This window comes from Ambystoma mexicanum, chromosome 6p, assembly GCF_040938575.1.
Source record: "Ambystoma mexicanum isolate Mex_15411 chromosome 6p, UKY_AmexF1_1, whole genome shotgun sequence".
In the NCBI taxonomy this organism is placed as follows: Eukaryota; Metazoa; Chordata; class Amphibia; order Caudata; family Ambystomatidae; genus Ambystoma; species Ambystoma mexicanum.
The window spans coordinates 1,314,367,968-1,314,385,336 of record NC_090935.1 but is presented as its reverse complement, the minus strand read 5'-3'; the positions used below and the strand labels follow the sequence as shown (position 1 = coordinate 1,314,385,336).

The following is a 17,369-nucleotide window of genomic DNA, read 5'->3' as shown; positions in this document are numbered from 1 at the left end:
GCCATGTTCTTTCTGGAGAGGAGCGCCTTCTACCTTTTTTGAAATATTTGCAAGGAACTTGGGGTTGGTCACCCTGAGTTACCAGGGGGCAACCAGACGTGGACTCCCTGCTCACTGTGCTCAGAGAGGCACAGCTTCACCTCACTGATGAGGCCCAACAAGGCTGAAACACGTGTATGGGTTTGCTGTTGGCACTCTTGTTCAGAGAGGAATTGCCATAGCATTTTGGTGCCGGACTGCCCATGTGGGCGGGACAAAGACTGATATGCAAATGGATATTTCCCATCTGTGAAAGGTACAGTGAGCAAAAAGCATGTGCTGCAAACTCTCACCTCAGAACAGGTTATCATGCCATGTTCTTTCTGGAGAGGAGCGCCTGCTACCTTTTTTGAAATACATGCAGGAATATAAGAAATACTCATTACCTCACACCACAAGTGTAGAATAGTATTTCTGGGTTCACAGTATCAGTGTAGTGTCTGTTTTTCGCAACGATGCTGTAGTTGCATGGGATAAAGTCAGACAGGCTAGGGTTGTATGCCTCTGGCAACCAGAGTGCCATCAGAGTGTATCAAGGAGGGTACTGAATAAGATTGGTGTGGATATTTACGACCATCTTGGCAATTGACTTGCATTGGGAAGGGCCCCATTAAGATGATAAGATGACATGGAGAGGAAGCGGGAATATCTACATGCCTCCCTAATGGGGATAGCTATTGCGCCTGGACTGACAACCTGTGTGCTCGAGAAGGGCTAGCTTGTTCCAGCTGTGATCGCGACGAAGTTTGGGACAAGGCTCCAGTCGATGGGGAGGAGTAGGAACTATTGCCCTGTGATCTTCGATATTGTCAATCCAGATGGGAGCCATGAGTTAATTCCAGCTGTTAAAGAGGCTTTTCCAGTAAGTTTTGTGGCCGACAAACATAATAGGCTTTCAATTGGCTCCTAATGGTGCTGTTGCCACAAGCGCTACTACTTTTATTATTAATGTTATTATTGTTTGGATTATTGATGTAATGAATACTAATAATCATGGTAATAATTATATTAACATTATTCATTGAAATGTTAACATTTCTGCCATCGCTGTCTATGGTAACACTCGAAAATAATGTGGCTTATATATAGATATATATAGATTTATAAAAGATGGTCTTGAAATTCAAATGAAATGCAAGCATTTATTTAAATGTTGCTTATCAGATTAAATCTCGGATGTCCAGAGTTACAAGGTTTCTCTGGGAGGTACTGTGGGAGGTTCTTGGCTTCTGGCCAGCCAGTTTTTCAGCTTTGTTTTGCATTGGCAAAGGCAGCACAGATGTTCTTGTTCTGATGGTGGAACACTGAAAAAACAAAAAAAAAATGCTGAACGAAGCGGGATCTTAATGGAATATAATTCATTCGTCATTCTTGCCTAAACTAATGATCACAGTCAACCACACTGCTTGTCCTGCTCCCATTTTATGAGCATTGTGCAAAGACTTATTGTCCAATTGTGTGTCCTTTGACATGATTCTTCTTGTCTGTTTCTAGCTTCAAGAGCCAAACTCAGCATGGTCAACACAATGTCAAAGATTCGTGGGCAGGAGAAAGGTCCGGGCTACCCGCAGGCAGAGGCGTTACTAGGAGAAGCAATGCAGAAGTTTGGGAGAGAACTTGGCGATGAATCCAACTTTGGTAATTCCTCTTCCTGAAGATCTACCCCATATCCTTTTTACGTCTATCCTACCCTTCATTAGAATGCAGGATCCTTGTAATTCTACTCCTTTAAGAAGTGTACAGCTGAAAACCAACAGACTCGGCAGGGGGACGCAACCCACTACTAACTACTTTCACCACTAGATCAATACGACACCAGAATTCTCTGTCTCTTCAATAACCTCTGTCACCATCACTAGAATCCTCTCAAAACATGGGAGGTCCTTCCCTAAGGGTCCCGCTCCCACCAACGTCGCGCAAGAGGGAGAAGACACCCACACCTACACTTTCCCTTCACAGGAATATATAGGGGTGTAGATAGGAACCCAAGAACAGAGTGATTCAAAGGGTCACTCCCGCACAAACATTGAAATTACAGGGGGAAAAACTGGCAGCAACACAATCTCCTTTCTGCAGGTCGGTCAATTATATTTTATTAGGAGGCTTTATAAGTCATTTTTATATTCTTGTTACTATGTACAGCGGACCCATGAATTAATATTGGATCATAACTGAATGTCAGTTTCACAAGAGCTCGCAAAACCTCCAGTCGGGCCGGTGGACACTAGCATGTCCGCCTTAGGGATATGCTAAAATTCAGCTATGGAAACTTGCACAGCATTGTGCACTCAGGGCCAGGCTGGTTATCAAAGGCAGGGCAGCGGTAGGCACAAATACAATTACTTTAGTAAAACAGCCCACCACTCAAGAACATAGCTTCTAAGCACTACGTGAGTGCTACAAGAAAGGCATTTGTGGAGCATCTACCTCTCTGAATCAGACTCTGATTTGTGAAGCCTGCGTCTCCTGGAAAAAACGCACCTTTTTAGGGGCACCGGTGGGACACCAATTTAGCTGGAGAGAGGCAGTCCTTGTATCTCTACATAAGTACCGCGCTAGGATATTTTGCTGTGACCTCAAACATTACAATCCGTTCAGAGGTCCCTGGCAAATCAGACAACTCACTCACTCTGCAGTGTCCACTTAAGTGGGAATTGGTTCTCACCATACAGACTAGTGCATTAGGCATCAGTGCCTTAAATACATTTGAGGGAGTGCTGGAGGGCAGTTGTACCCTGACCGTCTTATGGGTGCTTCCTTTTCAGACTTGGCCATTATGGGCAGACCACCTTCACCCTATTTAATCAATACATATTTTTCTACGTCAATCATCCGACCAGTCAGCGTATCAGATCACGCGCGCACAGCTCGCTGGTACGAAAGGCATGCCAAATGCTCTACCTTAGTTATCCCGGAGATAGGTTTCCGCCGTACAATACAAATAATCTTTCATTTTATGGTGCCAGGGGGGAGCCCCAAGTTCTCCATCAATGAGAGAGCGATACGGCTGGTAAACCACTTAGTAGCCTGTCAAGATAAAGTCACCCTTTATTTTTTTACTGATATTTTATGACAGTGTGACACATGTCTATCAGTTTACATTTCTACACTACAGGGATGCACAGGAACTAACCTTTCACTACACCTGTGGTGATTCCTTTCTATGGAGAGCACTGGTGTGACACCTATCAAAAAGAAGAGAGAAGTACAGAATACCATTGGACACTAAACAAACCATGTGTATGCAGTTCGAGCAATCAAATTTCCACCCTGTGATGTTGTGCTAGGAACACAATCCAAGCATTCTAAAATTCCCAAATCTTATATTGCATCATTAAGCCCTAAATGTCACAAAAACCTGTAACAATTTTGTTTGACTAAAACAAGGTTCTCTGACCGTCATTAAAAAACATTTGAAAACACCCTTTGTTGGGTCAGGTGTTTATATAAATAAGTGACATTCGGCCTCACTGTAGTCGACCGGTTTCTACTAATGAGTTACAGCATTCATCAGGACTATCAGTTTACACAGGAAGTCCTCTAGAACAGTCCTCGGGAAATTATCAGTGGATCCCCGGATCCTTCATTCTGCAGACTGGTGCCTTCTATATCGCCACTTTGTATTCTGATCATTATTTCTCAGTCATCTTTCTTTTGTAGAGGGTGGAATAGTAGGGCATAATGGGATATCAAATGAGTGAAACCTGCGGACACAGGGTTCCACTAGTGATAACAAGCATTCAGGAACCGAGGAAAATAAATAAAAAAACTGCATTCTAGGAACCCATTATGCTCTACTTGTCTGAGTTAAACCATGGAAAACCAGGATATTTTAAACATCGGGTAATTAAAATATCTGTTAACCCTGTTATAGTTAAGGGATCAATCTGACAGAACCAGCTGATAAAGAGAGAGGATGTATATAATTCCACTTCTACAAAAATGAGATGACCAGGAAATAATAATAATGTTCACGGTACATACTGTTGATTCTAGATGCGCCAGTGTGTAAGAGAAAGGATCCAGGGAAGCACTGATGCTTTCCCGCAGACACCTCCAGAGGAGTCAAAACAAAGAGGTGATGGCTGGAAAGTTTAAAATTAATCTTAAACCTCTGGCAATTGCTCTGGGCAACCCACTAGGCCATCATTTTTTCAGTCTGCCAAACCATTACAGAAAGGGTAAAGACCATATGCAAATCTGCCTTGGTCCAACCCCTAAAGGGGCAGTCCAGCTAGGTCACATCCCTCCTTCCCAATACGACAAGCAACCCCAGACATGTTTCGGCCTCATTGGGCGTCCTCAGTGAGGAGTAGATTTGGCCGCTGGGCCCAGCAGGCACAGGACCCACGTCTGGGCCTTATTATTTTAGCAATAGTCCTGGGACCTATATTTAAACTTCTCTTACACGAGCAGGTCTACTCTTTTCAATCTCCAGTCACCTTCTCCCCTCAGTCACCAAAAGTCAGATGCAACTGACAGTCTTTCATTCTTCCATTTGTCCTGCCAATTGGCACTCCCCTGTCTTCCGCCAATGCGGCCTCTTCTGTAACACAACACTAACACCAGACCGCCCTTTATACTGAAGCATTCCCAACTGGAGTCTAGTCAGGCTGACCAATGAAAGCTTAGGTGTGATGCCATTTACTCAGGATCAGAACATGGATAACCCCCTGTCACCAAATGAGCAGCAAGCCCCTTAAGGCATCTTACCATACAATAAAAGTAGACTGTGGATGTTCTCAAAAATGGCAAGTGGGTTACAATGCGTTTTCTCTTCCAGGTCCAGCTCTAATTGATGTTGGAGAAGCCATGAGAGAACTTTCGGATATCAAAGATTCTTTAGACATTGACGTTAAGCAAAACTTTATTGACCCTCTTCAGAACCTACACGACAAAGATTTAAAAGAAATACAGGTACATGTGCCCTTAAATCATGGAACTAGATTGATGAACTGGCATGCAATATTTGGCAATGTGTGATATCAGTAAAATGATTTACAGCAAAGCTAATGGGACAAGAATTGATATGATTTGGAGTGGATTGAAGGTCTGCTGTGAAATCATTCCGTGTTTAAAAATGTATAAAATATAGACTTCAAGAATTCCAAAATAAAATAAAATAACTAATGAAAAATATTGAAATGCATTTTAGTTTTGATAACTACATCAGACAACACGAATACTAATGAAACACTATATTGTTTTCTTCTGCGGAGGGATTCAGAGCTTTGGTTATGTTTATGCAAACACAATTTTGTGCATCACTCATCACATTTTTAAAAAATGTATTTTAATATTTGGTTTATTACAAACCTTTTTTGCAGTTAAAAAAATCTCTCAACACTTCAAAATCAACATTTTAAAATGGGATAAAATCATGACCCATACATAAATTTCAAATAGTAAGACATCAACAATACCCAAATTCATCCATTAATCATCTTAGATTTAAAAATAACATCTATGAACATTACCGTAGCTAACACTAAAGAGGTGTTCTCCCCAATTAATAAAAGCAACCACCACTCCTCTGGAGTTAAGGTGCTTTTTTTCGAAACCAAAAAAAAGATTTAACATAAATTGACCTCAGAGTAGACGAAGCTTTGAAAAAAGCAGTATATGTTTTAAAGTTTCGGCCGCTCCCTGGACTTTAAAATAATCAGATTCAACCCTTGTTGGTATCGGTTGCAGTCTGATAGACAGTATTTCATATGTTGGCATTAGGTTTAAACGTTTGCTTAAACTGGGATCTAAATTAACTATTAGCAAATGTACTTAGATATTTTGGCAATGATCCAAAGGCCCTAGATTCATTCCTCAGCTGATAGAATAGTTAACATTTATTTGCTTCCTTGGAAGTGAGAATCTAGTCCAATCTCCGTATGTTAACTTTTACCTTGTCCGGGCTTCTCCTGAGTTCTACTTCCGAGGAACAAATTCTATCAAGCAGTGCCCTGCATTTTTCTACCCATTGTTGCAAGATTCTGCTCTGGCTCCCATCTATTTCGTTTTTCAAGATACCAAAAATCAGGGATGCCTCCTCTAAAATATATTTCCTACATAGGCTCAATGAGGACCATTTAACCCTCGCCTTCAGGGATATCAAACGCAACTCTCTCTTAATAATTGGATGGGAGTCACTTTAGGAAGGGTCATGATCCTCTTCCAAAGTAGACCTATCACGGGCCACGATGAATCAGGAGTGTTGAATAAAGTCTCTGCACCATTAATCAATGTGACCGTAACCTTAAGTTTGTAGAATATGTATTTTACATATGAGCCTCGCTTGTTTTCCCAACATCTTCGCTTTATCCCTTAGTGTTTTTACTGTGTTGGATTCTGTATTGCTCATGTTAATGAAGACACCCAAGTATTTAAACTCTGGCCCTTGTTCAATTCGAGTTGAGACCAACCACCACACAAGGCCCAATCTGTTCGTCCGCTGCGGCTTTTCCAAGTTCAAAAACAACAAATATGACCACGTTGCAAAACAACTCAATGTGTTGTATGTATTCTAATAATTTAATAGTTTTTAGTATTGTGCTGGAGGAGTCACAAAGAATATCTCATGTGTTTCTCAATTGCAATCTTTTATTATAGTGGCATGAATATCCGACTGAAAACATGTGTTGCATAATATAAATTGTGTAACAAATATGGAATCAAAAACAGTAATAAATAATACTATAAATAATCACATAGTATTAATAACATAAATGACAAAGACAGGTAAAAGAACAAGTTTTAACTATAGACAAAGTTTAAGAAAATAAACATGCATACAGTAAATTGCTCACTCTAAGTTGTGAGTTGCTTACAGGGTATACTTTGCATTACCTTAGGCTCCTAAGCATGATTCAACAGTACTCACGCCTGAAGCCTACATACAGGGTACATTTATCATTAGCCTGGATGTTGAGACACGATCAATCAATGTTCATGTCTTGCAAACTGCGGCTTTTCCAAGATGAGAATTTTTGTCTTTCCATTGTTTATTTGCAGATCATTTGCCTCCATGTATTCCTCTAATTTCTTCAATGATCTTTGCAGACATTTTAGCGTCTGGTCTATCAGAACGAGTTCATCAGCATGAAGCAAATTGCTGATTTTGTTGTTTCCTATTCTAGTGGGAACATTTTTGGCCTCGGGAAGGCTGTCACCAATATCCAACACGAAGAGGTTGAACAGCACGGGGGCCAGAGGGCAATCCTGCTTCAACCCTCTAGCTGTTGGGATTTCCTCCGAAAGTTATCCGTCTGTTTAATCTGACCCTATTTGAGGTCCTAGTATGTAGAGCCTGCAAATGTTCCCGTAGATCACCTGGACAGTTTCAGTTTGCAAGTTTTCCCATAGCCTGGACCTATTTACACTGTCAAATGCTGCTACTAAGTCAACAAATGAAATGTAGGATTTAGCCTTGCCTTCCAATGCACATCTCTTTAAAATATAGAGCACTGCGAAGTTATATCTTGTACCAAACCCTTAGATGAAGCCTCTTTGAAATTTGTCACAATGATTCTCTGTGATTGACAACCTATTTAGTCGAGTCAACAACAGGGACCCAAAGACCTTGTCGATAACATGAAGAAGAGCAATGGGGATATTGTTTTTTGGATTGTCCCTATTGCCCTTCTGGAAGATCGGAATCACTGTGGCTTTTCTCCATGAATCTGGAATATTTCAATATTTAAAACAGGATTCAGGTCCTGTTTAAGGATGCATTAGTTAAACTAGCTGGACCGGGTGCCCTTGATGTACTAGCCCTGGCTATTTTAGACCTGATATCCTGAAGGTCATAGGGGACCAACCACTTTCTTGAAGGCACGGCATCCTTACTCACTCCCTGTACTCCTCTGGCAGAGTATACATTTTTAAAGTGAGTTACCCAGTCTGCCTCTGACACACTGTTGGTCTGTAAGGCTGATTGGAGGGAACCTTTGTTTTTAAGCAGGCTCCATAATTCTCATTTTTCTTTTTACACCCTACTCTCAACATTGTTTCTGCATTCTGCTGTATTAGTGTAGCTTTTTACCAGCGGATGCAGGCCTTTAATCCCTTTTTAGATTAATGACTTCTAGATCCGACTAGTCTGTTCCCCCCCCCCGTTCTTTCTAGCGCCTACATTTGTCGACCACTACACTATGGTGATCAAGCCTGAATTCGGTGGAAGGGGTTTTAATGATTGAGAAATTCCTCAAAAATACTGTATAATCAACGTAATCACGGGACTGCATTATATTATGAGTTCATCTTCTAGACAAATTGAGATACAAAAGACCTCATATTTTTCTGAAACATTTTAAGCCTACTCCCCTCGTTAGCGACTACCACCTCTACTCCATGCCTATCCATATTCTTTGCGTCTCTTCTCCACCAAAACATACTTAAGAGCCCATGGTCACTGAGGTCAGTCTTTGTCACCACTAGAGTCTTAATAGCCAGAAGAAAGTTCTGGGATACAAAAACATAGTCTAATGTGGCAAGTTAATGAACCCGTGACTATGGACGGGGTGTCCCCGATAATATGACCTTTCAGAAGATGGAAGTCTCTCGAGTCCTTTGCAAGGTTCCAATCCTTACTTTTCTGATCTTGTTAGGGTCGCAATCCTCTCCCTTACCACTTGCCTGGTCTATTAGGCCTGTGCAGTTCAGGACTCGACAAATTATGATAGATCTCACCACTTACTGCTTTGTTGACCAGGTCTAGGATTTTATCAATGAGATCCTCATTCTGCTCAGCCAATGGGTTCCAATACACTTTCAGGATCACCAAATATTAATATTCAGGTTCCCTTTTAAGGTTTTGTGAATTGGGCATGGATTATTGCAGCTCTACCATTGGAATATAGGGGGTAGGGTTGCTCGTGGAGCCAATTTCCCAACCTAAGCCGTTGCGGACAACCACAAGTAGGCCTGATTTTGGTCTTCCCCTGGGTCCTCTGTTAGCCATATTTAAGAGGACTGAGTAGCTGTCCATTCTTGGCTTAAGACATAACCATGTTTCTGGGAGGCAGATCAAGTTGTATGCCCACAGATTCACATCCCCTTTTGCAAATAGATGGGTATGGCCCTGAGTGTCGAGGAGGCCAGAGAAAAAATGTTGACCCCCTCACACCCTTGGCCGACCATGAATTTGTGATCTTACTCAACAAGGCGGCCGGGAGCCATGACCAGAAATCCCGCTCACCCAATACTTCATCACTGCCCTCTTTGAACTCCACATTCCTCATGGTGTTTTAAACATCTTTAGCCCCTATGGTTATGCTTAAAAAATAACTTGGAAGGTTTGTCCCTTTCTCGCACTTGCATAGGCTGAGCTCCTGCCCAATGTCCACTTCTGGAATCGATAGTAAGAGGGCCTTTGATAGACACCTTACGATTACTTTGATTTGTCTAATCATCAATTTTAGGCAAAGAAACCCTCCTATGACCCACATTATCACAATTATTTGTCTCTTCAATTTGGTGGTCTTCTACAGGAGTTAAGTCGAAAGAGACTTAAGCATGTGCTTGCATCCATAAGTGCGTATTTCACTATTGGTGAGTGAATGTGGAGATACAAAGTGTCCAATGGAACCTCATCGACAAATTTAATTATTGCCAAATCGTCCGAACAAATTTGTCCAAGGTTGGGGACACAGTGTAATAGGGCCAATACATTACACCTGTTTAATATTAGTGTCTTTTCTATCAACCAGTCTTTCAAGTTTCAGACTCCTAGTGATTGTTTTTTTAATAAGGTATATTGGACCCATCCCCTTTCTTTTTGATGGCCTCGAGTCCCACCAGGCACTTCTTGAATGGACGCGGTTTTTCACTACGAAAGTTTGCCATCTTTCTGAAGAGGGTGGGTGTCCTTTAAGAGATCTCAGGCCTTTTGTGTGCTGGTCCAATTCTGGTTTTAAGTAAATCTCTTGTCTGAACCTGCTCTTTTCTCTACCAGAGTCCGAAATAAACCTTCCAGACCAGCCACATTCTTATCCAGTTCAGCTACTTGAGTAGGTAAGCTAGCCGGGTTTGTATTGGAACCGGTTGGCGTGGAGACTGAGGCAAGATGATTCTCCTCAATTGGATATTCCGACAAGTCGAGTAATGTGGTTAAGGCCTGCAAGATCTCTTGGGACTCCACCAGCACACTCAGGTAGGTTGTTAGGTCAGCTGTGGGCTCGGTCTCTTTTACCTTGTGTGTCTTCTTAGTGGCCTTACCAATCTTATCATTGCTACAACTATTCCTTGCCCCTGGGTGGAGTAAGTTTCCGAGGAATATTCGTGAGTCATTAGATCTCACCAATAATTGCAATTTTTGGTTCTTAGGTTCTGGCAGTTGTGTGACTCTTCCCACTCTTTCCCTCCTTTTCTGAACAAAGATTGAATACGGTCTAGGGGAGTCTAGACACGAGATGCCTGGAGGAGACTTTGGCCCCAATTCATCTAGATGAGAGTGATTGATTGTATTGCAGTCTCTTTCTGGTAGTTCAGCTGCAGCAGAGGGTGAGGAAGTCAATAATTCGACAATAGTAGTTCTGGTCGTATTAGCCTCACCTCACTGTCCTCTCTATTTAGTGTAGGTCACCTCCCACGATATCTGTAGGCTCTGAGATGTTCCTGGTGGTTGTGAACTGGTGTTCAAAAAATGAGTCAACTCCTTTTGCCTGGGCTGTCTTTGGGGACTTAGGAGGCAGGGAGTTTCACAATTTGTTTCCTTACACTTCTTTGCCCACTGTTCAGGTTCTTTTGCAGCCGTTATAAAGCCCTCGATAGACAACAATTTCAAGTGCAACATGGCTATCAGGGTAGCTTGGTCCTTCATCGTATCATTGATGGATTTGTATATTTCTGGAAGGGGGCTAGGGCAATAGTTAACATGGACATCAAATTTTGTGATTCTACCATTATAAGCTGTTATCAGGTGTGAGTGCGTTTTCTTGTGACGTTTACCCCCCCTCCTTGCCTGTAAGTCATAAAAGGAGTCGGAACAGGCTTCTGAGGAATCCGGCTCCAGCAGGAAAGCTCTCCCCGCCACCCTGTCCGAGCCACCAGCCTTGGAGTCTCAATGTTCTTTTCCGAATTAATAATGGAATTTTCCGTCTGCCTGTGACCGACATGACTGCACATGGAGACATTCCCCATCCTGCCTTCAACAGACCCTACAACCTCAAGTGGGAAGCTCTTGGTCCACGTGGTTCCATCAGCTTCATTATCTTCTCGATTTTAGCAATGTCCATTCTTAACAATGTCTCGGGAGGATAGCACAGGGGCAAAGCGGTTGCCCTGGAAGCAATACTACAGCAACAATGGTTCGATCCCCGGGTCTGTGCTTAGAAACCTCTGGGTATTAAGCACGTTATAAATAACCTATCATATATCATATATCAGATATTTGTTTTCCGAATCCATGCCTTTGTTGCTTGGGGTACTAGTGCAGTGTGGGGTTGCCTTCCCCTAATCCCCACCACCCAGTTTCTTCCTGATGGGCCATCTTGAAGTGTCTGGGTGGCATCTGCTGTTGTCGCAGTGTTCTCACCTAGATCTGCAAGTGCCGGGGCGGGATTGGGTTGGGTGCAACTAAAGGATTTTCCCTTTGCAAAGTTATAGATAATGCTACTTGAGGCACATCCTCTGCCCCAAATAATCCTTCCACCCCCTCTATTACTTCTGCATCTCTGATGTCAACCATAGATATTTGCTGGTCAGAGGATCAACGCAGCACTAAATTAGTTTTGTTAAAAATTGTGTGATTTTTTTTTTCCCCCCCCCCCCCCTACTTTTGGGGGCACCGCCCTATCTGTTATTTTCCAGCATTAGATTTCTAAATCCCTTGAACTACCTGAGAGTTAGAAATATTCATACTCAGGGCATTGCTGGAGAGCTGATTAGATCTGGGTAGATGTTCTTCCCTCCAGTAAGGAAGGCATGGTATCAAGGTAAGACAGACACAAGTGACCACAGTTCAAGGGTGTTTAATGAACTCTCACAAGGGTGTGATAAATGCCATTCTAATCCTAAATCTAAAGATGGGAGTAAGCTACGACCATCAAATAATAAAGAAGGCAGCCCTAATGGAGTCTTGCCAACATAAAAGGGCCTATACTAAAAAAAACTATTGTAATTAGCAGTAAGGATTGCCAAATAGTGTGTGATGATGTTCATGAAATATGAGGGTTCACAAAATGTTAAGTCAAGATGTTCAGCCCATTGGCCCCCCTTACCCAAGTTTTCAGCACGGGACAAGGCAGTTCGCTCAAGCATAGCACACTCTCGGGCCTCTCTGACATGAGGACATAGTTCCATTACCAACATCAGGGACTTCTGTGCCCAAGCCTCTCACCATCAAAGTCTTTTGATTCAGAGGGCCTGATGTACGAGAAACAACAAAAGGTTCCTTTACAAATACTCACATCAGGTGAGTCACACTTCACCCCGGACACCATCAGCCGGGCTCAGATCCCTTTTTCACAATTAGTCTCCCTCAGCTGGGCTCAGACCAAGTGCAGTTCAGATTAGCCATCGAAGACTTTCGAATGTGCGCATGGTTTAGCTTGACCCCGTTGCAGGACCACTTTGATTTCACAGTTCAACAATGTTACACTCAGTTGGATACCTAACAGAGGCCTTTGAATGAGCACCCACGTGGTGCCAGACCACTCTGTATGTGGTATCTATCTTGGTTTCAAAGGTTCAGCCACTCCTTGGATATTCAATTATGTTTGCATCGTTCATCACATGCGTCTCATACTCTTCTTTGCAGATTTCTTTATACAATGTTGCCGCTCGCAACCTTGGTTTTAACACAGACCAGTCTGCTATCAGTCTCCCTGGCTGTGCTGACTTTACTGACGCTGCTTTGTTGTGGGAGCCAAGGGCAGTACCACGGTGGCAATCACTCCTTCCGCTTTGGCTATCGATACAGGAGGGCCCCGTGTACCTTCGACACACACTGCACCTTTCTTAAGCTGTAATTCCTGGTCTTATGTTTCTTTTCCTCGAGGGCTTTTGAAAGTCGCGTTTCTTCTCTGAAAGGGTCAAGAGTAGTTCCCTTCTTGCAACCCTCACTGGTCTTGCCGTCTTTCTCCTTGTATTAAACTGCCATCTTGGAACTGCTGCTTCCTTTTGTGTTTTGCCTTGCTCAGAGTGTGCTTTCATGCTCCGTCTTTTATCCATGTGGGAACTTTGATGGAAGTCAGGTGTGTGTAATTATCAGTAACTGCCTGACTCTGCCTGACCATTGTGTTGGGCTACGTCAGGTATACGGCTTGGGTGTTAGTCCGTTTTCTCTCACAGTGACCTGTCTGTGAAAAAGTGTTTGTGTCGGGAAAGGGGGAAGGGGTTGAGTTCCTAAGTATCCTACCTGGTAGGAAGGGGAAAAGGCATAGAGGAGATTGGGCTGAGAGCCCTGGTCCATAATGGTACCATTTAGATAGACATTGATGAAGGCTTTGGGGGAATTGAAGGAGGCCAAGAGGACCACCCACCGGGTGCCACTATTAATGGGCGAGGAAGAGAAAGGAGAGAGAACAGAGACCATTTGAGGGGTCCATAGGTTTGTCGAGGGAATGACAAAGAGAATGTCAGTGAGGGTTTGCCTGGAGGAAGCACTGGTATATATGTCAGTGATATATAGGAGCCCTGGGTTGGAGACCAGAAAATCCTTTTTGAACTTCTTCTTACCAGGCTTAGTGAGGAAAGCAGGATAGTTGATAGAGCAGCAGTTTGAAAAGATAAGAGAAACAGAGAGCACCATAGAGTAGGTGGGGGAAGAAGAGAGAGGAAGAGGGGTGGAGGGGAAGGAGGACACAAGGAGGGGTTCAAGCAGGCAAGACAAAGGGACAAGACGATAGTGGTCGATGAGGCCAGAGGAACAGGGGGAGAGTGATGTGGGCACCCAGGTGGTGTGTGTGCCACCTGCTGTGGACAGGAATGAGTAGGAGAGGGAGTCATCCAAGGATTCCGAGTTGGCATGGATTAAGGTCGGTCTGTGTGATGGCTGGGAGGCAGTCAATGCCAGGGAGGAATGTATGTCTTAAGTGAAATCACAGAGGGTCCGTGGGGTGTCATGAGAGGGGATAGGCTAGTGCCTCCTGTGAGTTTGAGGGGGAGGCTTGTCAAACTGGCACATGAGGGGCTTTTAGGGAGGTGCCTTACCAAGAGGAGGTTGCAGGAGTCATATCGGTGGCCGGGTATGGATGATGAGGTGGAGATGGTGGTAAAGGAGTGTGTGGCGTGTGCCATGAGCGATAAGAGCAGAATCGAGGGGGAACGCAGCTAGTGTAACTGGTTGATATTCCCAACAAAGTGTGGTCTAAGGAAGCGTTAGACATCATGGGTCCCATGGAGTGCCTTGAGGGTGGTTTGAAGTTTGTGGTGGTCTTGGTGGACTACACATTGTGGTGGGTTTAGGCTGCTGCTTTTGAGACGGTAACTACAGAGAAGGTGATTGAGAAAACCAAAAGGGTGTTTAACAGGGAAGGCATACCCACGAATATGGTCAGTGACAATGGTGTGCAGTTTGTGTCTCATCCCATGCAGGAGATTTTGAGGAGCAATAGCATTAGGAACCATAGGACTGGCTTGTATAATCCTTCTTCCAACGGTTTGGTTGAAAGGATGAATGGCTTTGTGAAGGGGGCCATTCATTTGGCAATCGCAAATGGTTTGTGTTGGCAAGAGGTAGTCTCAGAGGCATTGACGGCGTATAGACGAACACACTCAATGTTTACTGGCAGGTCACCATTTGAGCTCATGTGGGGAAGAAAGGCAGGGTCCAGTTTGAGAATGGCTGCTCTTAGAGGCGGGGTTCTTACTGAAGTGAACATGTCAGAGGTGTTGGAAAGGATGCGTATTTCCCAGGAATGGGTGAGGGCACAGCAGGGGGAGAGGAGACCCCTTGATGTCAAGGTGGGAGATCACATGTGTATAAAGAACCCCAGGTGCGTGCCAAAGGGGAGGAGTGCATTCATGTTGCCCCACATGGTGGTGAGGGTGGGAGCAGGTTATGTGGTCTTGGATGATGGGACAAGGTGGAGCAAAAAAAGGGTAGTTGTGTTGAGGTACCACCATGGCTCCATTGGTTGAGGGTGGTTCCTCTTTGGAACCTCATGTAAGTGGGTTTTTGGTGGAGCAGGGTGTGTGCAAACCTGCTGCCAGATCAGAGCTGGCATGTGGTGCAGCAGCCTCTTCTTGGGGTGGTGTGGACTGAGTGGGTGTGACTGAGAAAGTGGCTGGGGAGCAGGATGCCCGAGTATCGGTCAGTAGTGACGGGGGTCGCCCATTGAGGGTTTGGGTGCCTCCTGTTACGATGAGAGACTACGTCTGGCAGGATGGTTTGTGTAGTGTGTGGGGATGGTTCATGTATCTTTGATCTGCATGTGTTTAACATTTATGTGCAGTGTTCATAGGTTCTAATATTTGCATTGTGCGAATAGATGCGAGCCGAGTGGCGGTGCGGCCACGGGGGTCTGTACCACAATAAAGCCTGTGTTAAGACTTACCTCTGTCCCGCAGTTATTTCACCATGCGGTCATTAACGCATTGAACCCCCAATCATTCAGGAAATGGTTATTCCCTGTAGCCCCACCAGATCACCAAGATAGCTACCTGAACCTAGTAGCATGCCTTAATTAAAAAAAAAACATATTCAGTCAAAGATCTTTCCCAGCTCATGCATCCAATTTGTGGCATTTGCTTCCAGTTGGGCTTCGCTCAAAGTTGGATGACCATAAATTCCTGAAATCCTACCTTTTCCACAGTACATTATAATTGGGCCTTGCCCTTTCACTGTATCAAGCTAGACAATGCAGACATGTAAATAGAGACATGAGTCCTCTTCGAGGTGAGAGGCCACTTAATAAGATGTATGTGCATACATACATACACATACATACTTGGTTTGTGGAGCTGCGCGTAGGGACTAAGGGAGTGGGATACATGGAAACAATGTGGTTGCAAAAGAACCACTGGAATGAGTGCCCCTAGTAAAGTCTGTAGAAATCAGGGAGTGCTTTTGTGGAGCCAGACCTGGAACCCACATACGGTAGCATGGCGCTGCAAGAACACGAGAGAAAGGGTGCGATTTCTGTCTGACTTCAAAATATCAGCAGGATTTTTGAAACTTTGGGAGCATCATACACCAGCAGCTGAAGGGAATCCCAATTGGCAAACGTGTATAAAACCTGGATGGAGGATAGAGAGGACAAATGGAAGAAAGGTGGAGCAAGGAGGGATATGTATAGCAGGCTGGGTGCTATATCCCTGGGGGAAGACTGAGAATTGCTCAGTATCCCTGCAGGCAATGCAAGCTGCATAGGGAGCCTGGCTGCTATATCCATGAATGCACAATGCAAGCCCCACAGTGTGTATGGTCCTATATCCCTTAGGACACAGTGCAAAATGGGAGAGGGAGCTGGGGATTATATCCCTTGAGGCAGACTGCAAGATCTTTAGAGTGAGCTGGGTTCTATATCCCTGGACTGGAAGAGGAGTGAGGAGGGAGTTGGGCACTATAGCCTGTTGGAACCCCATTCCCTCTTCTATTCTCCAAATCCAGAATTTGCTTCCATTTCAAATGCCCCTGATTGCCTGATTTTGGGGCAGAGTTCTTGAAGTCTTTTCTGTGGTTTCATTTTCCTTCCTTTGTTTCTACTACATACCTTGTGTTGAACATATTGCTTCACATCGAAAGAATCTTCTTGTCGCTGTGTTAAAGCCAGGATCCAATTTAAAATAGCGGTCCTTGCTCATAAAGCCGTATATGGCACTTCCCCAGAATATGTAAAGAAAAGAATCCGTATCTGCTAACTAGCTAAACCACTAGGTTCAAGCAACATTATGCTGCTAAATTGTTCACATCCTGAACGGATGAAAGCAAATGGGAAATCATTCGCACACATTGCACCCTCCCTTTGGAATACCCTTCCGATGAACCTTTGCTTGGATTGCCATCTGGCTTCATTTCAAAGGGGACTGAAAACGCACCTGTTTTAATAGTGATCACTATACCCTCAAATTGATATACCACCCTAGGCTTTGTGCAACGGTATTGTTCTGCGTTTTTCTTGTGTGTACATGCTCTGATGCCTGTCGGGCTTTCGGTGTGCAATACAACTATATAAGTAAATAACTAAGTTCTACCCTACCTCTGCTATTGAATTAGCACCCATCCTTCCCAATGCCAACCCATTTTGTGCTCTTAATCGCACCCTTTTGCTCCCCAAATCGTCACTTAGTCTCAATCACTTGCCCTTATAGCTCTGAGCTCTTTAACCTCTCTCTCCGCGGGTCTGTTCCCTGCCTCCTTGAACTCTGCAACTGTCTTACCCTAATTGATGAAA

The 17,369-nt window shown here is 43.9% G+C and overlaps 1 protein-coding gene across 3 annotated transcripts in view; it reads left to right on the top strand.

The window, feature by feature from the left end:
- SH3GL2 (SH3 domain containing GRB2 like 2, endophilin A1) overlaps positions 1-17,369 on the top strand; it is an 830,288-nt gene that overhangs the window by 660,966 nt on the left and 151,953 nt on the right. For all 3 annotated transcript variants that reach the window (XM_069625975.1, XM_069625974.1, XM_069625976.1), the window contains 2 exons: positions 1,534-1,677; positions 4,823-4,956. In XM_069625975.1, the coding sequence (XP_069482076.1) occupies positions 1,534-1,677; positions 4,823-4,956 (278 nt within the window). The remainder of the gene's footprint in view (positions 1-1,533; positions 1,678-4,822; positions 4,957-17,369) is intronic.